This window comes from Mustela lutreola, chromosome 8 (assembly GCF_030435805.1).
Source record: "Mustela lutreola isolate mMusLut2 chromosome 8, mMusLut2.pri, whole genome shotgun sequence".
NCBI classification, from domain to species: Eukaryota; Metazoa; Chordata; class Mammalia; order Carnivora; family Mustelidae; genus Mustela; species Mustela lutreola.
The window spans coordinates 52,063,875-52,090,314 of NC_081297.1; the positions used below are offsets into that span (position 1 = coordinate 52,063,875).

General features: G+C 33.8%; 1 protein-coding gene and 1 pseudogene across 7 annotated transcripts in view; both read right to left on the bottom strand.

The window, feature by feature from the left end:
* The window catches only part of USP15 (ubiquitin specific peptidase 15), a 118,623-nt gene that overhangs the window by 53,806 nt on the left and 38,377 nt on the right, over nt 1-26,440 (bottom strand). For 6 of the 7 annotated variants that reach the window (XR_009356628.1, XR_009356630.1, XM_059184759.1 and 3 more), the window contains exons 4-6: nt 18,486-18,612; nt 12,688-12,833; nt 8,760-8,821 (exon numbers count right to left, since the gene is read on the bottom strand). Coding sequence is in view for 5 of the 7 variants with exons in the window: in XM_059184759.1 (XP_059040742.1) it covers nt 8,760-8,821; nt 12,688-12,833; nt 18,486-18,612 (335 nt within the window). In the remaining 2 variants the exon portion in view is untranslated. Of the gene's footprint in view, nt 1-8,759; nt 8,822-12,687; nt 12,834-18,485; nt 18,613-19,317; nt 19,338-26,440 lie in introns of those variants that run through there. The other variant, XM_059184760.1, reaches the window with a different exon arrangement.
* LOC131838517 (T-complex protein 1 subunit zeta-like) lies at nt 1,565-8,386 on the bottom strand (annotated as a pseudogene).

Sequence of the window (26,440 nt, forward strand, 5' to 3'; positions counted from 1 at the left end):
TTAAATTACATTTATGCATGAAATATGCTGTCTTAATTTCCTAACTTCAATTAAATCTGGATATGGTTTTTAAATATCAAATCTAACACTAGTTACTGAACTCAACTGTGACCATGCTGTTTGACAAAACTTGGGAGACACGGTACAGGTACTAGATTATATATTATCTTTCCACAATAGGAAACTGGTACACTGTTTAGATGAAAAGATTTATTTAATCCATGTGCATTTTCAGCATTTCAAAGGAGTGTGCATAAAGACTCAGGATCTTAATGAATATTAAAACGAGAAACCTCAAGTCACAGGGAGTGTGCTGATGTGCAAGCCTTTCCAAAAAGGATCTGGAATTTGGATAGCCAAAATAACCAGAAAAAAGCAGTTTATTTGGTAAATGGCAGCACACAGGAACTTCCTCCTAACATTATTATGACGCCTATCTTTAGGTGACAAATACCTAGGAAAGGAGGTATACATTCAAATAACAACAAAAAATTTATATATAAAGCAGTTTCTCTCCCTCTCTAGGAATCCTGCCTTTCCAAACAAGTACCCTCTTCTGGGTACTTACCTTCCTTCTTTCACTACATTTCAAGATGAGTGATTTGTACCACTTGTTCCATTTTCTGATTACTCAATTCCTCTTTTCCTATAACCTATTTCTCATTCCCAATACAAGTTCCCACTTGTTAAGTATGTGGAAGCTTTCTCTTCTCCCACCGGTCTCTGGATCATTTTAGCAATGTTGACCATTCCCTTTCTTCTAAAAGTTTTCTCCTTTGGCCTCTCTAACATAATGGGTTCCAAGTTTTCCTGAATGTTCGGAAGTATTCTTTCTCTTTGATCTTTTTGTTTTATGTCATTACTTCAGAACACTCTTATAGTATATAGTTCTTTACATTTTCGATTAGATAATTCATATATGTTTAAATTCCTCAATTCTAGGAATAGAACTCCACATCTGCAGTTATTAGTCTCCAAACTTTGGTTCCCTATCTTCAACTACATCCTAGGCAGTTTTGTTTGGCTGTTCCATTACCTTAATTTAGAGTCTCAGACAAAGTCATTCTACATCTTTTTCTTAAGGAGAAAAATAAGAACAAGATAAAGTGATATAAAGTACAAAAGAAAATTTATAATGTCCTTAAAAATTATAACAAATTATAGATTTGGGGGAATATTACCATAGATTTATGGCTCATAAGGTTGCATTTTAAATTGAAGACACATTATTAATTTAAAATGTGACTATAAATGAATTACAAGGAATCAAAAGCTGGTTTATGAGCCCTCTCTCAACTCCCACAAACTCAAACCACTCAATCCCCAACTTCATGTTTGAACAAGATTAAAACTGATAACACATTTTCTGTGAACTATGATAAATATAGCTTGTTTAGTGCCCAAAAAAACCTGCAATAACCAAACCTACTGTTTCAAATAAGCAGAAACTATGCCTATAATTACTTAAAAAGTCTCAGTACAATTTGTTAAATTGTACAATTGTTAAATTTAAACTCAGTACAATTTGTTAAAATGAAACCAATACTTTACTTTAGTATGAGTTTCCTAGTATGTAATTTAGGAATTTTCAACCAAATAGCTCTATGCATCATTTCTGAATCAATTTATACAGTTAAACTTCTAATTACATATTGCAAACTGGGTTTAATCACTCAAGAAAATTCTAAAGAAGTATACATTAGGTTTTTCTGAATGTATTTAAGCAAATACAGAATTGAAACAGATGGTGTAAAAAACAAAAACAGAATATTGCAGAGTCACCTACATGCTTTTATTATTTATCTTGAGCAAAAAGAAATATGCAATAGTTTTATTTATAAGTGCTCCCTCTTGCCAAGCAGAGCACTCAGGAACACAGTGCTGTAATAAAAAGTAATAAGGTACCAGATTTAGTTTATACTTGGTGTTTTGGTCACCAATTTGGAATTTTGTTAATCGGAACGACACAGATGGCAAAGAGACAATGTATGAGTAAGAACTACTAGCTTAGTTTTCCATTTGATTATTTTTGGCCTCTCATGCCTTATGTGGTTAATTTTAGATTCTTCTCTGGATGTTTTCTAGCCCATGAAAACTGCCTTTTCACAATCATCAATGACCTTCAACTTTTATTCACCAGATACTTAATCACATGTCTTTGTCAGTATTTTTGAACAACTAATGAAAATATCTGAATTAAATCCATTTCTTGTGCTATTCTCACAAGAGTAATTTAGATTTTTTTCTCTAATATTAATAATATCAAAGCCATCCTTTAAAATAACTATACCTAAATACAACCACAGAGAAAAAGATTAATTGTACAACTTAGTCAAAATTTAACAGAGTTGTGTCTCAGAAGCTACAGCTAAGGAACAAAGTGTTAACATTCAACAAACTCTGGAAAATAAGAGGTATAATCTACGGATTAGGTTTCTCCTCTCTTTAGGAATCCCTGTGCTTTTATAATTACTATTAAAATAATTTTTTAGAAATACAAGATTTAACTAGCCATGTATCTCCCACTGAATAATCACACTACGTACCTAATGCCAACATCTTTGGAAAATAAATGGTCAAATTTAACAGAACAGAAAACCTTGGGATAAAACTTTTTAAGGATATTACTGCAAAACATTATGTTTTGAGAGTTCAAGAAATCAGAAAAACTAGATAAGAAATGCAAGTTCTGAAAAAAACTAAGCACTTGAGTATTTTAAAAACATAACACGAATATAAAGATGTAAATTTCAAATCAATCTTGGTATCTAGCAGAAAAATCCAGACAGAAAACTCTCAAGTATTTTTTAGGTAGCTTTAGATTTCTAATACAGATTATGGGTTGTTTCAAGATATATGCATTTTTGTAACTACAGGATTACATGTTTCAAACAAAATTATACTTTGCCCTTAACATTTAATATTTAGTATTCCTTCTCAATCAAGTAGCACAAAAATTCAGCTTTAGCTAAGAATATATAGTCTCCATTCTGATAAAAATGGGCCCAGGACATTCCTCTGTTTCAGGAAACATACCTATCATACTGGTATTTTCTTGTTCATAAGCAGCACCTAAAAATGCACCTGGACCCAACATAAAGATTTATCTTTATATTCTGTTCATACTACGGTGGGCCACATAGTAAATATTAAGAAACATCACCTACAAAATTTCTCAAAACATCAAAAGCTTTAGAATCACCTGGGAACTTACTAGAACCATTAATTCTGGAGCTCCACTCCACCCAGTGCTACCAAATCAGAAATTCTGGTGATGGGGCCTAGAAACCATTTTTTTTTTTTTAAAGATTTTATTTATTTGTCAGAGAGAGAGAGGGAGAGCAAGCAAGCACGGGCAGACAGAATGGCAGGCAGAGGCAGAGGGAGAAGCAGGCTTCCTGCTGAGCAAGGAGCCCGATGCGGGACTCGATCCCAGGACGCCGGGACCATGACCTGACCCGAAGGCAGCTGCCCAACCAGCTGAGCCACCCAGGCGTCCCTAGAAACCATTTTTAATGAAGTCAACAGGTGATTCTTCCTTTTATCACCATATTACAACTTGCAATGTTTTCCCTCAACTTTTGATACCCTATGTATCATGACCTGAGCTGAGGGCAGATGCTTAACCAACTAAGCCACCCAGGCACCCCTAATTTTTATAAATTTAGTCTTAGAGAATCTTGAATTTTCTTGGTTTTAGTTTTAGATGGGTTTTGGATTTTAAGCAGATGACTGTAATATATGCAAGCAGTGCATTTTTTTTCTTTTCAAACTTCCAATCCCATTTAGTTCGTGTTCAAAATTTCTCAGTATAATGTTTGCTACAGACTTGGGTATACAGACTTTATTGAGAATTTCCTTTTACTCTAAGTTTTCAGAGAGTCTTTTCATATACTGGTGCTATTTTAAAAAAAATTATTTTATTCTAATAAACTATCATTGGACAATTTATGACATTCTATTACATGGTTTGGGCACATTTTATAGTAAGTAGTTACATGCTTAGAAATTTGGGTTTCCTATTACTCTGGGTGATTCAGTGAAGACTGGAGCTCTTAACTACATCAACACATTTTTAGCAGTACTTTCATTCACCAACATTTACTGCATGTGTATGATGTTAGGTATTATGTAAGAATCTGTGTTTTCTCTTATAGAAGCAAGTGCTATAGTTCTTTAAGTAAATCCTTAGAACTCGAGGTACTTTTCAGGGCACAAGCAATTTTGAAGTTTCAAAAATTATTTAAAGCTATAACAAGTACGTAACAATCTAAAGATAAGCTAGGAAAAAACAAGAGTTGTTCTGATCTAAAGATCAAAAATATTCACAAAGAAAACATTCCTAATTTCTAGAACTTTATCAATCAAGAAATTTACATGATTCTAACCATGTGCTTTCAATATCTTCTTAAACTAAGTTCTACCCTTATTCTAAGTGGAATAATAATAAAATGTAATTAATATACTTAACACAGTCTCATAAAAAATTTAAATGAAAAAAACCTCACCTAAGATAAAAAACAGAGAGCCACTCATTAAAGGTGAACTGTAGGTTTGTTGTTGTTGTTTTGTATTTCAAGGAACATTTAATAACAAGGTAGATAACATATACTTATCTAACTTGGTACTTTTATAACACTGAAGCTAAAGCAAAACATCCTGTTACTTAATGTGTACACTGCAGTATAATTTTAAAAAATACTGTAATTATAATTTCAGAATGTCAGAATATGGGTGTCAGTGTTCTCTCTTTTTTTTCATATGGGGAAAGAAAATGCTTTTGAAAATCACTGCAAGCTTCCAGAGCTATTCTTAGGATCACTCTGTAGAATCTTCATGATTCAGATGATACAGGGAAGCTTCAATTCAACATTTTCAAAGATATTCCAGCTCTCGTGATCTCATCAACCAGGAGAATGTTGGTGGCAATCATACTGCAGGACTGTGTAAAGCTATTCTTTACACAACAGTTATCCCATAAGCCTACGTTGCCTGCTACCATTGGCTCGACCGTGTTCAAGTCCACACGCACAAGCTGACCTGATTTTGAATGTTCTGCTTGAACTTTAGTGTTTCTTGAACGTCAAAACCAGAGTTCTGAGCAAGAACCTTGGGAAAAATGAGCAATTTATCAGCAAACGCTTGAACTCCAAGTTGGGCCCTGCCCTTTACACTGGGCTTATATTTAATCAAGGCTTCTGTTATTGCTACCTCCATTGCTCCAGCATCTAGAACTACACAGCCACCATCAATGGAATTTTTAACAGCTCTTAAACCATCCTTATTGAGCCTTTGAGTGACTGTGTGTTTATCTGGTCCTTTGACCGATAATATGATGGATTCAATAAAATTTAATAAAGGTGAATTTCTCTTCTGCCAATGTATACTCATAGACAAGTCCTGCATGTCCAAAAACAATCAGGATTTAGATCATCAAAAGAATTTAGAGCTACTCCACCACAAGTAAGAGTCAGCCTTTCCACATCTCTCCTTTCAGCTCTACACAAGAGCATCTAAGAAAAAGGGGTCAACTCCCTTTTGAATGCTTTATTTGAATCACACAGATTTTTCAGTTCTATTATTTTTAAACTCTATCTTCAATGAATTTTCTTTCACCTTTTGTAAGTTTCTCTCCATCTGAACTCTTGTATAAAAAAAAAAAAGCCAAAATTCACTTGTTTTTTCATATTCTAATGACACACTACATGTGAGGATGTGTGCATCTTCTATTTCTTTTTTTCACATAAGGATGCACACCCCAAGGTCCAAAACCAGACTTCTGATTAAGCTTTATCAGCTTCAGATTTGTTTCATTTCCATGTTCTCAACCATGAAAAGGTCAATAGGTTCACCTTGTTTTTTAAAGGCCAAAATAGAGTTCACTACAGCCTCTGTTAAGATATCAGCAAGTTCAGCATGTACTTTAGGAGGGAGACATTTTAAGTGTGGCCATGGTCACATCTGTGTTTCTCTGTCCTTCTCTTTGCTTATTTTGACTTGTTCCAAAAACTGAACTGCCTTTTCCTTTGCAGCTTCAAATCCTTCTGTTATTCTGGGATGAAGATCTTCACAAATGTAGAGATCTGCCTGTTTCAGTAGGTCACCAGTGATTAAGACACTGGAAGTGGTATCATCACCAGTTATGTCATCCTAGGCTGTTGCCACTTTGCTATTAAGGAGGCTGCTGGGTATTGAATTTGCATTTCATGGAGCAGTGCATTGCTATCTTCAGTAAGAGTGCATTGCTATCTTCAGTAAGTTAGATGTCTTCAGTACCAGAAACAGGCTTCTATCTTCACAGTGCTCTTAGGCCCCAAGTTTGACCTCAGGATGTTCTCTAGTTCCTGTGCCGCACTGATTAACTGCCAGTGCTGCCTGGGTTTGGGCCACCTTGGCCTTGGGATTCAGGGTCTTCATGGCCGCCATAGCTAATAAGAACAGGAAGAGGAGGAGACCTGGTGTGCAGAGCACCCAAAGCTGGCTCAGTGCAGCCACGCTTTTTTTTTTTTTTTTTTAAGATTTTATTTATTTATCTGACAGACAGAGATCACAAGTAGGCAGAGCAGCAGGCAGAGAGGGAGAGGGAGAAGCAGGCTCCCTGCCGAGCAAAGAGCCCAAGCCGAGAACAGAGGTTTCAACCCACTGAGCCACCAAGGTGCCCCCATGGATACCATTTTTAAGGATCATTTTTCTTTTATTTGCTAGGTTAGCAATCAATAAATTATTTTTAATTTATTCAAGAATCATTATTTTAAGGATTTCAAAATATAGCTTTACAATCCCTTATCTGAAAATCTGAAATTCCAAAAACTCTGAAAATTTAAAAATCATTTTATAATTCACTTGAGGGCAATCTACCCTAAACTGATATGAAACTATTTATAGTCCTTTATTCTACTCAGGGTGAATATTTGCTGAATATTAATGTGTTTGATTAAGAGAGTCTCCCTAGATCCATAGGTATATGAAAATAATAGGTGGCATATGCACCATATTACTTTTCAAAGGTCTCAAAGTCTGAAATTGAAATACAGCTAGCATTCAGTATTTTTGATAATGGAGTGTAGATCTGATAATTCCAAAGAATATTAAAAATATTTTCTCCCATTCTGTATATGGTTTTCACTCTGTTGTTTCCCTTACTGTACATAATAAACTTTTTTTGATGTAGTACCATTTGTCTATTATTGCTTTCATTACTTATACTTTGGTGTCATAGTCAAGAAATCATTGCCTGGACAGATATGATGATGCTTTTCCACTAAGATGTCTTCTGGGAGTTTTACAGATTCAGGTCTTATTTTTAAATCTTTAAACTATGTGTTTGATAAGAGGTTAATATCCAAAATATATAGTGAATTCCTACAATTCAGTGGCAAAACCCCAAATAAACAGATTAAATAGTGGGCCTTAAGACTTGAATAAACATTTTGCAAAAAGAAGGCATATCATGGTCCAACAGGTACAGATGCTCAACGTCAGTATCACTGGGGAAATGCAAATCAATATGCAATGAGATATCACCTCATACCTGTTAGGCTGGCTATTATCAGAAGAACAAAAGATAACAAGAGCTCACAAAGATGGACAGAAACTGGAACACTTGTACACTGTTGGTAGAAATGTATAATAAGGTGGCCACTATGGAAAACAGTATGAAAGTTCCTCAAAAAATTAAAAATAGAAGTACATACAATCCAGAAATCTCACTTCTGGGTATATATCCAAAGGAAACAAAATCATCTCAAAGAGATACCTATATGCCCATGTTCACCGCAGCACAATTTACAATAGCCAAGATAGGAAAATAATCATGTCTACTGATGGATGAATGGATAAAGAAAATGTATATACATGCAACAAAGAATTATCCAGACTATTTTTTTTTTTTTTTTTTAAAGAACGTTAAGTCTTTTTTAAGGAAGGAGATCTTGCCATATGTGATAGCAAGGATGAATCTAGGGGAAATCACATTAGGTAAAATAAGCCAATCATAGAAAGACAAAAACTGTATGATTTAGATATATGAGATATCTAAACTAGTCAAACAGTCATAGAAACAGAGACCACAATGATGGCTGCCAAAGGCTAGAGGAAGGGAGAAATGGGAAATTACTGACCACAGGAATTAAGTTTCAGATATATAAGATGGTTAGATTCTAGATATCTATTATACAACGATGTGCCTACAGTTAACAATACTGTATGGTGCCCTTCAAAATTTAAGAGGGTAGATCTCAAGCTCTCAAGATCTCAATATGGTTCTTACCATATTAAAAAAAAAAGTTAAAGATTTCTAATTCTTTCATTCCTCATTTACCATCAAAAGCAATTCTTATACTCCTCTATATCTACTTGTGCTTTTATATTCTAAAACAGTTAAATAAATAAAAATATTGCTTTCATATTAGATTCATTTTGATAGAGTATTCTTTAACAGATACTTTAAAAAGAAACACAAAAAGCTTGAAAAATAGTAAATAAAATGTTTAATAGTGATTTGACATTATTAGACAATACAACATTATATTTACAACATATTTACACTGTTCCTTATTCTAAAAGAGATATGAATTGGAAGGCTTTTAATTTAAATGCATATTTAGATAACTTCTAAACTGAGGATAAAATATTAATATATAAAGCAGGTATATATACTTGCAACATACAATTATGTATCTTCTATCTTTCTGGATTTTGTTATCTGAAATTAAAGGCTTCAAAACATGCAATCTGCCATAAAAAGTGAGAGCACTTACTTAGGAGCAGAAGGACCCCTTGGCCATGTTCCATCTTCATTTTTCTGTTCTATCACTAACACCTGTAAATATGACACAACAGAAGAATGTTTTTCCTTAACTCCGAAGTTAAAATAACTTTAGATTAGCTGACTATACTAAGAAACTAGAGCAAATCTGGAATTATTTCAAGGACAGAGTAGACAGGTGAAGAAGTATTTGCATTTTGATTCCAAAGCTGGGCAGTATAAATAGAATATAAATTCCTTGAGTTTAGGGAGTATGTTTTCTACTTATTTTCCACTTGCAGACTGTAACACAGCACCATGCAAAAAACCCCAGATGCCCAATAAATGGTCACAGCTGTTAAAATACTGATGTATAATCTTAGCTAAGTATTATTACCTAGATACTCACTTTCCACTCTTTTTATTTTTATTTATTTTATTTTATTTTTAAAATTTATTTATTTGACAGAGATCACAAGTAGGCAGAGAGGCAGGCAGAGAGAGAGGGGGAAGCAGGCTCCCCGCCAAGCAGAGAGCCTGATGAGGGGCTCGATCCCAGGACCCCGGGATCATGACCTGAGCTGAAGGCAGAGGCTTAACCCACTGAGCCACCCAGGCGCCCCTCCACTCTTTTTCTTAACGTTTCAAATTTTGTAACCTACTCTACATACTCTTGGTAAAATACTTTTGTGGACTGTTTCAGACCATTTTTAAGTTGGCATTTGGATCCTAATCATGTCAAATATAATCCTGTTTCCAGAACACATACAACAAACTAATCAGAAGAAAAATTTTACTTTCTGATGTTTCATTTTACTTTCGATTTCAGTAAAAATTTTAAAAAGTCGAGGACAAGGGACCTGGGTGACTCAGTTGGTTAAGTGACTGACTCTTGATTATAGCTCAGGCCATGATATCAGGGTTCTGAGATTAAGCCCCAGCAGGCTTTGTGCTCAGAAGGAAGTCTGCTGGAGAGTCTCTCTCTTTCTCCCCCTCTGCCCCTCTCCCTCTAAAATAAATATATACATCTAAAAAAAAGTCTAGGATAATGTTTAGTTCATTTATCATCAGTCAGAAAATAATTGCAAAATCTGGAAAATTTAAGGCATGTTCTTTGAAACATTCTTATTTCAAAAGATCAAACGTTTGTAAGGAAATTTAATCTTTTTAAAATATATTATTTGTTCATTTGACAGAAAGAGAGATCACAAGTAGACAGAAAGACAGGCAGAGAGAGAGAGAGGGAGAAGCAGGCTTGCTGGATCCCAGGACCCTAAGACCCTGAGATCATGACCTGAGCCTAAGGCAGAGGATTAATCCATTGAACTACCTAGGCACCCCAAGGAAATTTAATCTTCTTATTAAAATAATTTACTGTCATCTGCAATGTGATAAATGCATTCCATTTTTTAAAAAGATTTTATTTATTTATTTGACACAGAGACAGAGAGAGAGAGAGAGAGATCACAAAAAGGCAGAGAGGCAGGCAGAAGGAGAGGAAGAAGCAGGCTCTCTGCTCAGTGGGCTCGATCCCAGGTCTCTGAGACAATGACCTGAGCCAAAGGCAGAAGCATAATTGACTGAGCCACCCAGGTGTCCCAATAATTGCATTCCTATCAAGAACATCAAATTACTTAAATTCTCTAAGCCTAAGCTTTCTAATGCACAAGACAGAATAAAAACCATTACATAGGCTCAATCACTGAAAAGTTTTATAAAGAAATGGTTCTATGTATTCCAAATTGTACTCCTGGAACTATCTTAAGACCTACAGATGGTAACTAAGGAGTGAAAGAGGGAACTGTCTGGCTAAGGAGGGGAGTGTTGACTAACCATGAGAGTTCCAAGTTCCCTACCCCAGCTTTAATCAGGTTAACTCAAATTCTGATTATAATACACATTACTTTTTATAAGATTTCATTTAAGACTACAATAGCTAAAGTAAGTCCAAAAATCATTGTTTTAATTTTATTTATGTTAGTTACCATACAATACATCATAAGTTTTTATTGTAGTGTTCCACGATTCATTGAAAATCACTGTTTTTATAGCATAATACAATACATGACATATGGTAGGCATTTACTAAAAATCAATTTCCTCAGTTGTTCTCAATTTAAAAAAAAAAACTTTATATCATAATACTGTGTCAATAATAATTTTTAAAAATATTTTATTTGAGGGAGAGATAAAGAAAAGAGAGTGAGATAGAAAGAGAGAGACAGGGGAAGGAACAGAGGAAGGACAAACAGACTCCCCACTAAGCAGGGAGCCAGATGCAGGGCTTGATACCAGGACCCTGAGATCATGACCTGAGCTGAAGTCAGACACTTAACTAACTGAGCTACCCAGGCACTCTTATCAATAATTATTTTTAATAAAACCAAGCAAAATAAAAATCTTCGTGTATCACAGGACCAGGTTCTGTGTCGAGTACTAAAAATAAAAACAAAAATAAATAGACACAAAGTCCAACTAAAATAAGGAACTCAAAGTCTAGTGGAGAAGCTCAACATATAAATAAAGTACATAATGAATGACACAAAAGACATATACATAAATCATATGAAGTGAAAGAGTAATTTTTCCCACAAAGTAGAAAACTCCTATACTTCAAAGAGATATTGAGAAAAACAGATCAGAAAAGGCTGAAGAGATGATATGATATTTGAACTGCAATCTGAAGAATGAACAGTCTGTTCTGATTAGACTACATGATAGAATGGAATGGTTAATTTGAATATTTTGATGTTTAAAAGGACTTTTTGCTGGATTGATGCAGGCATTGGGAAGAAGGGTACAACAGGCAGATGGACTAACACAGATAAAAGCACAGGAGTTGGGAATAGCATAGTATGCTTAGGAAACTACAAGCAGTTCAGTTTGGTATTGTTAGAGCATAAATCACGAGGCAAGGATAATCTAAAGATGCTGGAAGACTAGCCAAAAGGTCAAACCTTGACTTGCATGCTGTATTAAGGTGTTAAGACTATTCTACAATTGTTAGGGAACCAGGAAAAGTTTATCATAAGGAAACATCGAGTTTTACATTTTAGAAAGAGTGTTCTAATAGAAATATGGAAGACTGAGGATGGACAAACAGAAGACTAGACACAGAGGGACCCGATAAGATACTACTGAAAGGGCTGACAATGGAATAGAGAGATTAATTAAAAAAAAATATTTAGAGGATGGAATCAGTAGGACTTGCTGATTATGTCTAAATGTCTTCATTTCCTAACACATTCACTTCTTTGGATTATATTATAAAGAAACACGAAACTGGGGTTGATACCTTACCAAGGGCTGGCAAACTAGAGTTCACTTAGCTCAATGACTGCTTTTGTAAAATGAAGCTTGTTGTTTATATATTGTCTGGGACTACTTTTGTGTTACTACAATGGAAGAATTGTAGTTGTAACAGAGACCATATGGGCTACAGAGCCAAAAATACTATTTGATTCTTTACAGAAAGTTTGCTGACCCATCTTATTATATTAGCTGTTTAACAGATGGAAAATAATTTCTTTTCAAAAAGTAGGTTATTCTCAAGCTCAAGGAGGAAATCAAGTTATTGCTAGTGATCAGCAGAACAGGGAAGAGAGGAGTTAGAAAGAAGACAAAGCCAAGGTGCCTCAGGGGCTTAGTAGTTAAGCATCTGCCTTTAGGCTCAGGTTATGATCCCAGGGTCTGGGATGGAGCCCCACCTCAGGATCCTTGCTCAATGGTGAGGCTGCTTCTTTCCCACTCCCCCTGCTTGTGTTCCCTCTCTTACTGTAACTCTCTCTGTCAAGTAAATAAAATCTTAAGGAAAAAAAAAAAAAAGACAAAGCCAGAGACAGTAGAACCCATTATACATTGTCAAGATAGTCATAAAGTTTGTGACTTCAAAAAGCTTCATGTATAGTATGCTTAAAATAAATAGTATTGCTAAACAATACCTGTCCTTGGTATAAACCAGCATCCTGAATGGTGCTATCTGGTTTATTCAGTGGTTCAAATGTATTACTCATGTATTTGTTCCACAATCTGGTCTCCTTTTCATCTGGAATATTGAAGATTTTTCTTATTTCCTTTTCAATTGTATCTAGATTTAAGGAGGAAAGATACATAAATATATTAAGTATTTTAAAATATACCATACATAGCTAAGTGCTCACCAGCATAAAAGCCCTAAATTTAAAATACTGATGTAATAGCAAGAATAGATGAACAAATATGTAGGACATTATATAAAGAATAATAAAGATACCCAGTATGCTTTATAGGAACAAAATGGTAATTATAACTCTGACAGAAAACTACTTGGGGAAATTAAGATCCCACAAGGGAGAAGAGTTCAATCATGTAATACTACAGTATAATTTATATTATACCGGATGACCTTTAACTTTTTACACACTATAAATTTAATATATTTTCTGATGATATGCTGCATTTAGAAAAAGTATGAGTCAGACATGCTATAGATAGAAACTATTTTTTAAATGTATATAACCAATTTTAAGATAATTTATATTAAATTGAGTATTATTTACAGTTTGAATAGTTAACTAAAATTAAAAACAGAATATATGGACACAAAGGAAAGTGCTTCTCTGAAGGATGTCTGTATTGGTAAAAATTTGGTTTCACAGGAAAACCATGTATTTTCCTTATTTCAAAGTCATTTATGTGAGTGAAAAAAAGCCTTTTTTAAAAACTGCAGCAGGTTAACTTGCTATAAAATAAGATATAGGAATACACACATATTTGAGAGTAAAGATGCAATTAAATTTCAGTGCCACATAGTTAAATGAATCTTTAAAATCTTTAAACATGAGAAAGAGATATTAGAAAATACTATTAAATCTACTGAATTCTGGTCAATAACTTGCCTACCTTAGACTCAAGAAAACAATAAAATACCTATTAACATACAAAGAAATATAAAATACTTCTACATTTTAGAATACCTGGTTAGTTTGGAAAGAAACATTAAAATACTAAACCTAGTAATATATGTTCTCTGAAGAATCCTACATCATTAAATTTAGTCTGATAATACTGTTTATGTTCTACTTAGTAGCTGAAGTTCTTTAACAGTCATAGTCAATGAGATTTTGATTAAGGCATTAAATAAATAGGAAATCTTGCAGTGTATCTGAAAACTCAAGAAAAAATTAGCCAGAATATTTAAATAATTACAAAAAATATACTAACTGCTTTCTATTTTGGGTTTTTTTTTTTTTTTTTGCTCTTCTTATTGAAGTGTAAATGTATGCAGAAAAATGCATAGGCCATTAGTATATAATGATAAATTTCCAAAGTGAACACACCTACATAACCAGCACACAGATCAAGCAACAGAACATTATGCAGGAACGAGGCTAGAAGCAGCAGCTGAGGAAGGGTGGTCATTTTAGTCTAATAAAAATGAGTACTTTTTCTTGATTGCATAAATAATTCCTGCTCACTGCAAAAATTCAGGAAATACAAATAAAATGTCTATAGAGCGAGCTACTGTTAACATTTTGATATTTCTTTCAGAAAAAATATCTTGTCTATTAATACACACAAATATTTACATATATAATACAATACATACAGACACATACAGGAATTTCCTCTTCATTGAGTTTCATAAGATACTTCATACTGGGGAAAAATATTACAAGCAGAAGAAAGGAGTGCAAAAGGCTCTGAGGTGGGAATGTATCTGGCATGTTTTAGAACAGCATGGTGCACCAATGTGGCTGAAGTGAAATGAGCAAGGTGGAAACAAGACTTTTGTCTACAATCTTGTAAGTTATTAAAGTATTCTTTTTTATCTGAGTAAGAGGAGAAGCAACTGAGTTTTGAACAGAGAAGTGGCATGATCTGACATTGTAAAAGTTCACTTCTGCTGCTAGTAGAAAAACTGCAAGATGTCAAGTGTAGTCCAGACAATGCAGCAATCAAAACTAAGGGAGAAGCAATGTTAAGTGGTCAGACTGAAAACAAATTTTGAAGAACTCCTAAGAAGATATGCTGCTAGATAACATGCAGGGTGAGAAACAAAAAAGAGAATATGAATGATACCAAGGTTTTTAGCCTGAGCAATTGAAAGAATACAAGTGGTGAATACTCAGATGGGGAAGGACAGACTTCAGTTGCATACATGTTACATCTTGAGATTCCTATCAGATGGAAGTGAAGCTATGGATTGAATGAACTGGAAATTAAGGGAGAATTCTGGGCAGGAGATACGAATACAAAAGATACCAGTATGCAGAAAGTAAAAACCTAGAGCATGGAAGGAAATCATCAAACAAAAGTGGACATTAAAAGACTAAGCATGGCAACACCCTGATGTTTTGAGATCAGGAATATGAAGAGGATGTTTTTAGATTTTCTGAAAAGATGCAGGCAGTGAAAACTTGTGCTGTGGAAGCCACATAAAAAGAAGTTATTTCTAGATGGAAAAGTGAGTAAGTATAATTTTTGCTGGCAGGTTAAGAAAATGGAAGACTAAAATTACCATTAGATTTATCAACATGGAAGTAATTAGAGACCATCACAGTGCCAAGGAGAGTGGTAGGTTTGAATGTCTGATGTAGCAGGGTCAAGTGAGAATGAAGCAGAGTGAATGGTAGGCAGAAAGCAGGATGATCAAACTGAGATCCACCAGGTGCAGTTATAGATAATGACAGGCTAGGGTATAGCTGGGAAACTGATACCTGAAGTTGGATACAGATTAAGATCACTTGAGTTGAGAATGTCAAAGTATTGAGAGTGTGTGTAGATTTCTCCATATGAGTCTGACTGTATTAGGCAGTTAATGAAAAGCTTACAGAGGTAGAAAAATATTAATTCCTATAATAAAATAAAATTATAACAAAATTTCTAGTAGGAATATTTAATAATAAGGCTACACAATTTTTAAATAAATTTTATATAAACACAAAGCATTTTGTATCTCTTATTGGAACGTGTTCTATACTCAAATATGTCAATTTAATTCACTTCTCTGCACATCCTACCTTAAGGAAAAAAAAAAAACAAGTATGTCAATTTAAGGAGAAAAATACTCAAAGCCAAGATATTTTGGCTCTGAATGAGGTAAATTATTTAGATCCTGCCTATGGCAACTATATCATAAGTCAGTATAGGTAGTATTAGCTGAAAATGAGACATTTTATTAATTTGGCAAAAACAGAAAAAAGGTGCTTCTATTTCTTAATTCTATTTTTATAACATAACTATATTTTATGTACATTATGTATTTGGATCATTTTTAATCACAATGAGATCACAAGGGAAAAATATACATCCCATATTTACTTTCTTATTATCCCAATTTTTTATTATTTCAACACTCACTTCCTTCAGAAAAACAAAATCAGCCCAATTAACATTTGCACAGATTGTACAAGGCAGCAACCAAGAGATGAGACTGTGTAGAGTTTAAATATGGACCCTCATGTAGAACCAGGGTGAACCTAAGTAAATATTTAAACTTCCTAAGCCTCAACTTCATCCCCTAACCAATGAGGGGATACAGTATTGTTGAGGTTTAAATAAGGAACTTCCTAAGAAGTGCCAAAAACATAGGAAGTATTCCACGATGGCTAAATACTATGATAACTGTAATCATGAAGTCTCTAAAATTCCCAGTTTAATTTTAATTTTTGCAAAACCTTTTGCTTAGAAAGCAAACTTGCTCTAATAGAGTCAGACTTTTAAAAACTAAGACCTACAGTAAGAAATTGTGACCCAAAATACACATGTGTTGCTATTTTCTATTTTTATATTTTTCATTCCATTTTTTTTACTCCCAAAATATGTAATGGCCACCCAAAGTCTTGACAAACATTGCTCTAATTTAGTAAGAAATTTTAGCTGTATAAAAATTCAGTTAATTCACAATTTTAAGGCATATATTCAATGTATGTAGCTTTTAAAATATTAGTAAATTTAACTATGTTCATTAAAATCTATGCAAATTATAAACTTTTTGAAGCAGAGATCTTTATAAATTAACTATCTCCTCGACAAATTCTTACTTAGTACTTAGTATGAAAACACCATAGGGCTTGTACTGAATTCAGAAATTAAACCAGTTGATCTTCATATAATGAGTTAAAAATATTATCCAGTGAAGTAATATTCTAAAATAAGATTTCTGATTGTCTCATATTTATATATAATTTTTCTATAGAAATTAGCTAAGGAGAAAAGGAAATAACTTTTAAAATAACTAGAAAACATCATCTGTATGAAGTGCTTTAAGAAGTAGCTTCTCATTTATATTCTAAATAGCTGAACATTTCAGACATTAGTTTTATTATTTAATTTTAACAGATTACCCTTGTTGGACAGATAATTCTTATTGTGCATACTTTAATATCATGATTAGTGAAGTTTTATACATATTGAAAACTTTCAGTTTTTAGTATGAAGAAATGTTTTATTTTCCTGAATATGTTCCACAAACCTAGAAATTCAAAAATTGAGTAATTATATATATTATTATTATAATAAAATGACATTTATACATAGTATTTTAAGCTTTCATTTTAGGAAGATGAATATACTAAACTGAACTGCAAACTTATAAATGTTCTAGGTAAATAAAGGGGGAAAACAGAAATTCACCCATAATATTCCATTTGGCAAAAACATGAGGATCAACCAAGTACTGGATACTGAAGCATGATAATGTTATTTCATGAAACATACAGGTTTATAAGTATCTTCTGTGTGATATGGGTAAGTGGTAAAAGTCAAATATATTTGTGAAAGTCAAAAGTAAATATTCTTATTTACTTTTAACCAAAATATACTTAACAATTAAACAAAGAAATCTATACATAAATTTGCTAATCTTTTTCTTGCTGAGAAGTTCTGCATTAATTGCTATGTCTCTACTGTCTATTTACATTTTCCAACATCAATGTTAGTTCCACTAGTCTTATTTTGCAATACCTTTATCTGAAAATAAGTAACTTTGATAATCTGAGCTATGATTTATCAAAAAATGCTGTAATTGTTATAAATCCATGATCATTTATTTAAAAAAAACATCTCAATCAACATATTCATGATCTTAAATTAAAATGTGGCTTTTAAATACAACAAATGCAACAAAACCCCCACATTTTAATATGCACTTATATGTGCAGATACATAAATATATAGGTATATGTAGATATATAAATATATAGTGGGAGTTAGGTACAGTTGTATTTGTACCTACTCATTGTTAAAAAAGAAAAAAATCAATTTGTCATAAAAATGCTAAGCCTACTGCCTTATCTAAGGAGCTACTTAATTTGCATTTCGAGTCCAGAGAATAAATAGGAAAAAAGAAAATAAAAAGTTTGTCATTTTCTATGCTAAGAAGGGGAAACATTATTATTATTATTATTTATATTATATTACCTGAAAAATGTTTATTTAATCAAGTTTTTATTTTTACTTACAGTTCTACTTTATACTCAGGTTACAAACATATGTATTTTTTCAAATACTCAATTAAAACAATAATTATTTGATTTTGGGGGGGGCACAACTAATAAACTCACCTAATAATGTATAGTAGATTAGACATGATAAATAACTCAACTCTAGGCTAAGATATATTGCATCAAGGTTGGAAATCTGTAACGTTTTAAGTATAAACCATTAAAAATTAGTTATCATCCTAGTAGAATATAATAGAATAACAACTAAATTTCTGATAGCAGTGGTTCAACAAAGAGACAGGATCTTGTATTACCTATTGTGTCAGCTTTGCTAAATCTTCGAGTTACAACATTGTTCATGTTTCCATTTTCACACAGCTTCAATTCTGTGAGATATACTTCTACTTTGCAGTGCTTTACAAACATACCCTGTTCAACCACCTAAAAACCAAAACAAATCAGTGTTAGCTATAGCTCAATATTTTTCACTGTCTCTAACAGCAATATATTTCTCTAAAGAGGTTTTAGAAACTGAAGATCTCCAAAAACATAACTATTAAAAACTGTCAATATGAAGTAAGAGATACTAGATAGTTGAAAAAAAAAAACATATTTGGAATATTTAAGAGAACATGAATAATCATATTAAACATTAAAAAATAGTTTGGAAAGGCATTCTACCCATCTATGAAGATATTCTGATATACTATAAATAATGAATACATTCAGTATTTATAATGAGAAAGTTTACTCCCAATGTAAATACAGCTCTGATTAATGATCCAGACCTACTGCTAGCTTTTATTACTTGATCTCAAGCAGAAAACCCTTAAAAATTTGATAAAATTTTATAAAATTTTATGAAATTTTATAAAATTTCAGTTAGCAACAGCTAACTCTGTATGTTAAATCACTCTGTATGTTAAAATAATCTTTTAAAAGAACTCCAAATTACTGCGGCCAAAATATTCAGCAATGGCCTGTAAGTGATATGTTAGTTTTCCAACATAAGATGACTTTCTTTGACCTTTAAATACGCTCTTAGTAATTCTATGCAACGAATGGGAAAAAAAAAAAAAAAAAAAAGCTGTTAAACATGCAAGCAACAAAGCAGGAAAAGAGAAAATATGTATATATTAGGGTCACCTTTTAAGTAAGTATATTTCCTTTTGATCTTCTAAAGGTTAACTGTAGAATTTCAGTCATGAATACTGTTTCTGAAAATAGTAATCAGCTTGATACATGATACATTTGACAAATATGGCTAAAGGGAGGCTCCAAGTAACTGCTGTAACTCAAAAGCTTAGCATCAGTTCAGCAAAGGCCTTACAAATTTGTCTTTCACTTGCAGGTAAATTGTTTTAGCTCAAAAACTTCAAATGCGGTTTAGCCAATATTTAATGTCCAATCCAACATTAATTTTTATAATACTTTGTTATTTATAATCCCTTAATTAAACTTGTTATACTCACATTTCTAAAACAGGCAACAGCCTGTACCTCTCTAGATATTAATTACTTTTAGAAATTAATATATAAATTATCTCTTAACTAATGAAATTTGTTTTAAATCTCTTATGCTTATTTACTTTTGAGGTTAAGAATGTAGTAAAAGCTACCTTATCATTTAATTTTACAGGATTATGTGTAGCTATATTTAAATAGAAAAACCAGAAATCAAATATAAATCAAATAAAATCTTATAAAGATATGAACACTTTTTCTGAGCTTGAGAAAAGTTTAAAACTACATTAAAGAAAGTAAATAAGATTTTAAAAATGTAGAAAGAGGGGGCGCCTGGGTGGCTCAGTGGGTTAAAGCCTCTGCCTTCGGCTCAGGTCATGATCCCAGGGTCCTGGGATGGAGCCCCGCATCCGGCTCTCTGCTCTGCAGGAAGCCTGCTTCCTCCTCTCTCTCTGCCTGCCTCTCTGACTACTTGTAATCTCTGCCTGTCAAATAAATAAATAAAATCTTTAAAAAAAAAAAAAGAAATCTGGTACTCTAGAATGGTTTGATGACATGGCCTAATGGGACACATTTACTATTTTTGAGGAGTTAGCAACATTTGTTTTTGTAGCGCTTACTGAGTACTATGCTTACTAGTGGTAAAAAATAGACAAGCAGAGAAGTATAAATAAATTCTACATGTAGTATTTCATCCACAAATATTTCAGGATATATTTCTTCAAAAACAAGGACTCAGAAACCACAATACCACATCACACCTAACAAAATTAAAACTAATCCCTTAATATCAAATATTCAGTCAATATTTAAATTGTCCCCATCTCATTTTTATTGAATCAGGATCCAAATAAATCCCATGCAGCGCAACTGACTGATAAATCTCCAAAATATAATTTAACTGAAAAGTTCACCATCTTTTTATTCTTGCAATTTTTAGTAAGACTACTTCATAGATGGTGAGATATATTCTAAATAAGATACAAATAATATTATTTGTGATGTAGGTAGGCATTAACTAACCAGGGCCAAGATTAGGGATGGGCCAACTACGACCCACAGGCCACATTTGACTTGTATTATTTTTGTAAATAACATTTTACTAGAACAGAGTCAAGCCCATTCATTTATATATCATTTATGGCTGCACCCAAAACAGCAGAGATGAACAGTTTCCACAGAGACTATCCTGGCTCATAAATATTCACTATCTGGCCCTTTACAGAAAAAATTTGATGACGCCGGTCCCCCAGCCCTGGGCATGATTTTACTTTTGATCAGTCTTGCCAGAACTCACATTTATTTTACTTGTCTAACGTCACTGTTTTTTGAATCAACTTTGTTTATTTAAAACAGATTTTTTTTCTATTTTATTAATGTCTATTTTTATTATTTCTTGATTAGCTTAATTTCCTTTTCTTCTCTCAACTTCTTGAGACAATAGATTTTTTTTTTTAAAGATTTTATTTATTTATTTGACAGAGAGAAATCACAAGTAGATGGAGAGGCAGGCAGAGAGAGAGGGGGGGAAGCAGGCTCCCTGCTGAGCAGAGAGCCCGATGCGGGACTCGATCCCAGGACCCTGAGATCATGACCTGAGCCAAAGGCAGCGGCTTAACCCACTGAGCCACCCAGGCATCCCGAGACAATAGATTTTGACTTTCTTTTCTAATATATGCATTTAAGCTATCACACTCCTTATAAGAGTGACATTAGTCATTCTTTCACATTGTACTATTATCACTCAATTAAATTTATTGTAAATAAAAATTAAATATAATTTTACTTTGTATTTCTTCTTTCACCTAAGGATTACTTTGGAAGTATATTATTCCACTTCTAGATAGTAGGAGACAATCTAGTTACCTTTTTGTTAATGACTTCTAAATTCTACTGGGCACAGAAAATACACTGAATAATTTCTATCATTAGAAATATAGTGGAATTTGCTTGAGGGCCCAGCAAATGGTCAATTTTGGTAAAAATTCCACTTAAGAAGAATTTGTATTCTGCATTTACTAAGTGCAATGCATGTCAGTTAGGTCATGCTGCTTAATCATGTTGTTCAAATCTGCTTCCAAGCTCAATCATGTGGCAGTCCTCAGATCCTCTCCAGCTGCTGGCAGAGAATTCAGCTCCTCATCATGTGAGTGCCTCTATAGGCTGCCTGCATGGCAATATGACTTCATTCAAAGCAACTGATCTGAGAGAGAAAGAGAGAGCATGCACGCAAGAGAGTGCAAAAGAGCACTCCCCACCAACATCTTTTAGAGACTAATCTCAGAAATAACATATTATCACTCCACCATATTTTCCTGGTCACACAGACTAACTCTGGTACAATGCAGGAGATTACACAAGAGTTTAAATACCAGGAGATGGTGATCACTGGGGAATATTTTGAGGATGGCTACTACAGTTCACTCTCTGGCTCCCAACAAGTCACAGTCCCTCCCCGCAACATGTAAAATACATTCACTCCCTGCAAAGCCCCCACTAGTATCGTCCCATTATAATATCAACTCCAAGTTCAGAAACTTGTCATTTATATCTGATCCAGGCACAGATAAGGATCCTTGGGTACAGTTTCTTAAGCATTTGAGTACAGTTACTCTTTATCTATAATTCTGTGAACTACCAGATAAGATAAGCCCCAAATATACCCAAAATAAAATGGTGGGACATGCAGAAGATAATTTTTTAGATATTCCTGTTCAAAGGGGTATGAAGGTAAGAGGAACAAAGGAGGCAATGGTCCACAGACATTCTGAAATCCACTTGGGCAAATACTTAAAGTTCCTTGATTAGGGCTTATTCTGCCGTTACCTAAAAATAAGTCTTCACAACACTTGATTCCGGTTCTGGGTCATACGATTTTCATGAAGTTAGCACATGTTGCAGTTAGTAAATTCTTAGTCTAACTCCTGCTTTCTGTAGAAGTGTAGGAGACACTTTGATTTTACCCTGTCTCCGTAGTCCAAGACAGTAGTGGTTCTTAAAAACATGGTTAAGTCTCCAGTGGATCTCACTGGAATCTCATTCCCTTACACAAAAAGGCACATCCTCAAATGTCCTCTAGATATGTCCTATCTTGGGTTTATGCTGAGAAGACTGAAGGGCAATGCTCTTAAGCTTCTTAGAAGCCCTTTTGTTCCTAGAAGCCACATATTGAAAGGAAGTGCAAAGTATACCTGAAATCCTTTAAAGGGCCTTTTGTCTGAACAGTATTGTGAGGCACTATCTTTGATTTTTCTGAGATCTTAAAGAATTTTACAGTCATATCCCTGTGGCTTTAACTTTTGGTTAAAGGTGAGAGTGCCTTGACTTTCATCTTTGCTTGGGAACATATCATAGCTTCAGCACTGTCATCTGGAGAGGCCAGAAATCATCAAAACACTAGTAGGTCTTGGCTCCTTTTTTGCAGCCCTTTCTTTAGCTTCTCTCTCCCTTCTCTCATCTGATTATGTGCAGCACAGGAAAACCAGGCAGTTCTGGCAGATGATTCAGTTCATCAGGTACAATTTTTGATCTTTCAATTTACTGCGGTTGACATGTTGCTAAACTTTCTGCTACCTTATAACAAAGATCACTTTCCTCTGGGTTCCGATAAGATTTTCTTCACTTTCCTGTAAGTCCTCCTCAAAGTCTAAAATTCTACTAACAATTTATTCAAGGCACCTCAGGCTTTCATTAATACTCTTACAGGTTCTTGGGGCGCCTGGGTGGCTCAGTGGGTTGAGCCGCTGCCTTCGGCTAAGGTCATGATCTCAGGGTCCTGGGATTGAGTCCCACATCGGGCTCTCTGCTCAGCAGGGAGCCTGCTTCCCTCTCTCTCTCTGCCTGCCTCTCCATCTACTTGTGATTTCTCTCTGTCAAATAAATACATTAAAAAATCTTAAAAAAAAAAATACTCTTCCAGGTTCTTACAACTTCTGCTCCCTGCCTGGTTCCACCACCACAGATCAAATTTTGTTAAGGCAGCACACTACTTCCAGGTACCAAAATCAGTTATCAGTTTTCTACTGCTGCATAATAAATCACCCCCAAACCCAGGAACTTAACAGAGTAAATATTATTTCACATAGTTTCTGAGGGTCAAGAATCTGGAGCAGCTTAGCTGGGTTATTCTGGCGTGGGGTCTTTTGAAAGACTGCCGTCAAGCTGTGGGCTGGGGCTTCAATTACCTGAAAGCTGCATGAAACTAGAGGATTCACTTCCAAGCTCACTCACATGGTTGGTAGCAGGCTTCCATTTCCTCACTACTGGTCAAAAGTCTTAGTTCCTTACCATGTGAGCCCTGCCACAGGCTGCCTGAATATGCAGCTGAATTCCCCAGATTGAGAACTGAGAGAGAGGAAGAGGGTGTGTGCATCCAAGTGCGAGCCAAGGTGTCTTTTATAGTCTGATTTTTTTCTATTTTAATGAGGTATAACTGACATATATTAGTTTCAGGTGTAAAACATAATGATTCAATATTTATCTATGTTGTGAAATGATCACCACAATAAGTTGACCTCCATCATCCTATGACAAAATTTTTTTCTTGTGATGAGAACTTTTAAGATCTACTCTTACTCAATAACTTTCGAAAATGCAATACAGTATTATCAACTATAGTCGCCATGCTATATACTTACATCCCCATGATTTACCTATTTTATAACAGGAAGTTTATACCTTTTGACTCCCTCGACTCTAAAAGCTAATCTTGAAAGTGATACACATGCTATAACTTCTGCTGTATGTTGCTGGCCACAGGGGACTACCCAAGGATGAAGATATAAGGAAAAGTTCATTGGAGATTACCTAGGAGGCTACTATCTTAACTTATATGCAAATATCACATATTTTAAATTTATGCATACACTCATCCCAAACAGAAATAACTACCACTTTAAATAGCCTGACTTAACATTTATTTGCAGTATTTACTGTTGTCAATCTACATTTTCTCTTGTGTCTCCTCCAAGCTGCCATATGGAATAATTTCCTTCCATTCTAAAGATTGTTTTGGTTTTCCTTTAGTGCAGTTCTGCTAGTAACAAACTCAGTCAATTTGTTTATCTGAAAACAACTTTTTCACCACCTGAAGGATACAGCATTCTGAGTGGGCAGTTATTTTTCTTTCATAATGTTGAAGATGGTTGGTTATTTTTCAGCTTTCATTTCTCTTGAGAAATCATTTGTTTATTATTACTTTGAAGGTAACAGACTTTTTTTTTTGTGGCTCCTATTAGAAATCTTTTTTTTTTTTTTTTTTTTGCCTTTGCTTGGTTTTGTTTGTATTTTTTTGTTGTTGTTAGCATGGGTTTCACAGCATTTCTTGATTCTATATAGCATGTCACCTTTCATCCGTTTTAGAAAATTCTCAGCTATTAACTCCAGTGTTATTTCTACTCTATTCTGACTTCCCTCTCCTTCTAAGAGCCCACTTGCGTGTATGTTAAAATTAGGCATTGTGCTCCAAGTGTATTTGCTTATTTCTGTACATTCCATCCTTCAGTCTCTTTAAGTCTTATTTTGTATACTTTCTACTGATGTTATTTAGTTTACAAATTTCTCTTTGGTTCTATTCAGTGTTTTAATTAAACACTGAGTATTTACTTCTTAATTTTTTCAAATTATTTTTAGAATTACAGAATTATATTTGGGTCTTAATAGTTTTGGAATTATATTTGTTCTTAACAGTTTTGTCCTTCAACTGTCTTTTTTTTTTTTTTTTTTTTAAACATAATAAAGCACAGTATTTTGAAGTTTCTGTCTAACTCCACTATCTGGATTCCTTATGGGTCTGTTTCTACTGTTTATTGTTTCTCTTAGATTTTGGTTCCACTGTATTTCTTGTTCAAGTATGTTTATTTTTGCCTTTTTTGTTGCTGTTTTAACTGAGTGTCTGACATTATAAGTGAAACATTTTAGAGATGATTCAAGGCCCAGAGAGATGGTTAACTACTTTGTTTCTATATCATATCTACTAATCCTAAATTCCTCAATTCAGAGATTAGTTAAAATTCCAAGTTGGGCTTCAGACCCTAAAAAAATAGTAATTCTTTCAGTATATTTCATTGTCATAAGAGTCACATGGGGGCAAAGTAGAGGTGGAAATTCCCAGACTTACTAATTTAATTTTGGAGGAAGACAGATCTTAAAAACAACTCCAGATAATTTTATGCACAATAAAGCTTAAATATTATCTTACAGGTTGAATAATTCTAAACTATCTTATTACAAATATATGGATGACCTCTTAACAGAGAAACTTTTTTCTGTGTGAAGTTTTCATGATTTGTATTTATTTATCTACTTATTTCAATTTGCTATTAGACACGGATTTTAAGAAATTCCAACACGACCTCTTTCAAAAAGTGATGCCAATGAAGTTGTTGGTTGGTCTGTTTACCATACCAAATACTAGTACTGTATAATATGCTACCTTTATTAAGAAAAAAAAAGTACATCATTAAGGTTAAAGTAACACAGGTTAGCATATTTGAAGATATTCCAGGCATAGATTTTCTTTTATCCCAGGAATAAAGTTCTTCTTCTAAACAGTTTTAGAGCTAAACACTCAATCCTTTAATTGAGCAAAACATTCAATTCTCTAGCAACTATAGGTAAAATAGGTTACTTTATATGTATAAGGCTAGCATTTCTAAAAGACAGAAATCCTAATTTTGAAATGGCTATAAGAGAAGGCTGAGTGAAGTTAAGGGTCAAAACTAAAATGAACTAGGGCGACTATGTGGCTCAGTTGGTTAAGCATCCCAGGGTTCGGGGCTCAAGTCCCCCAGCAGGCTCCCTGCTCA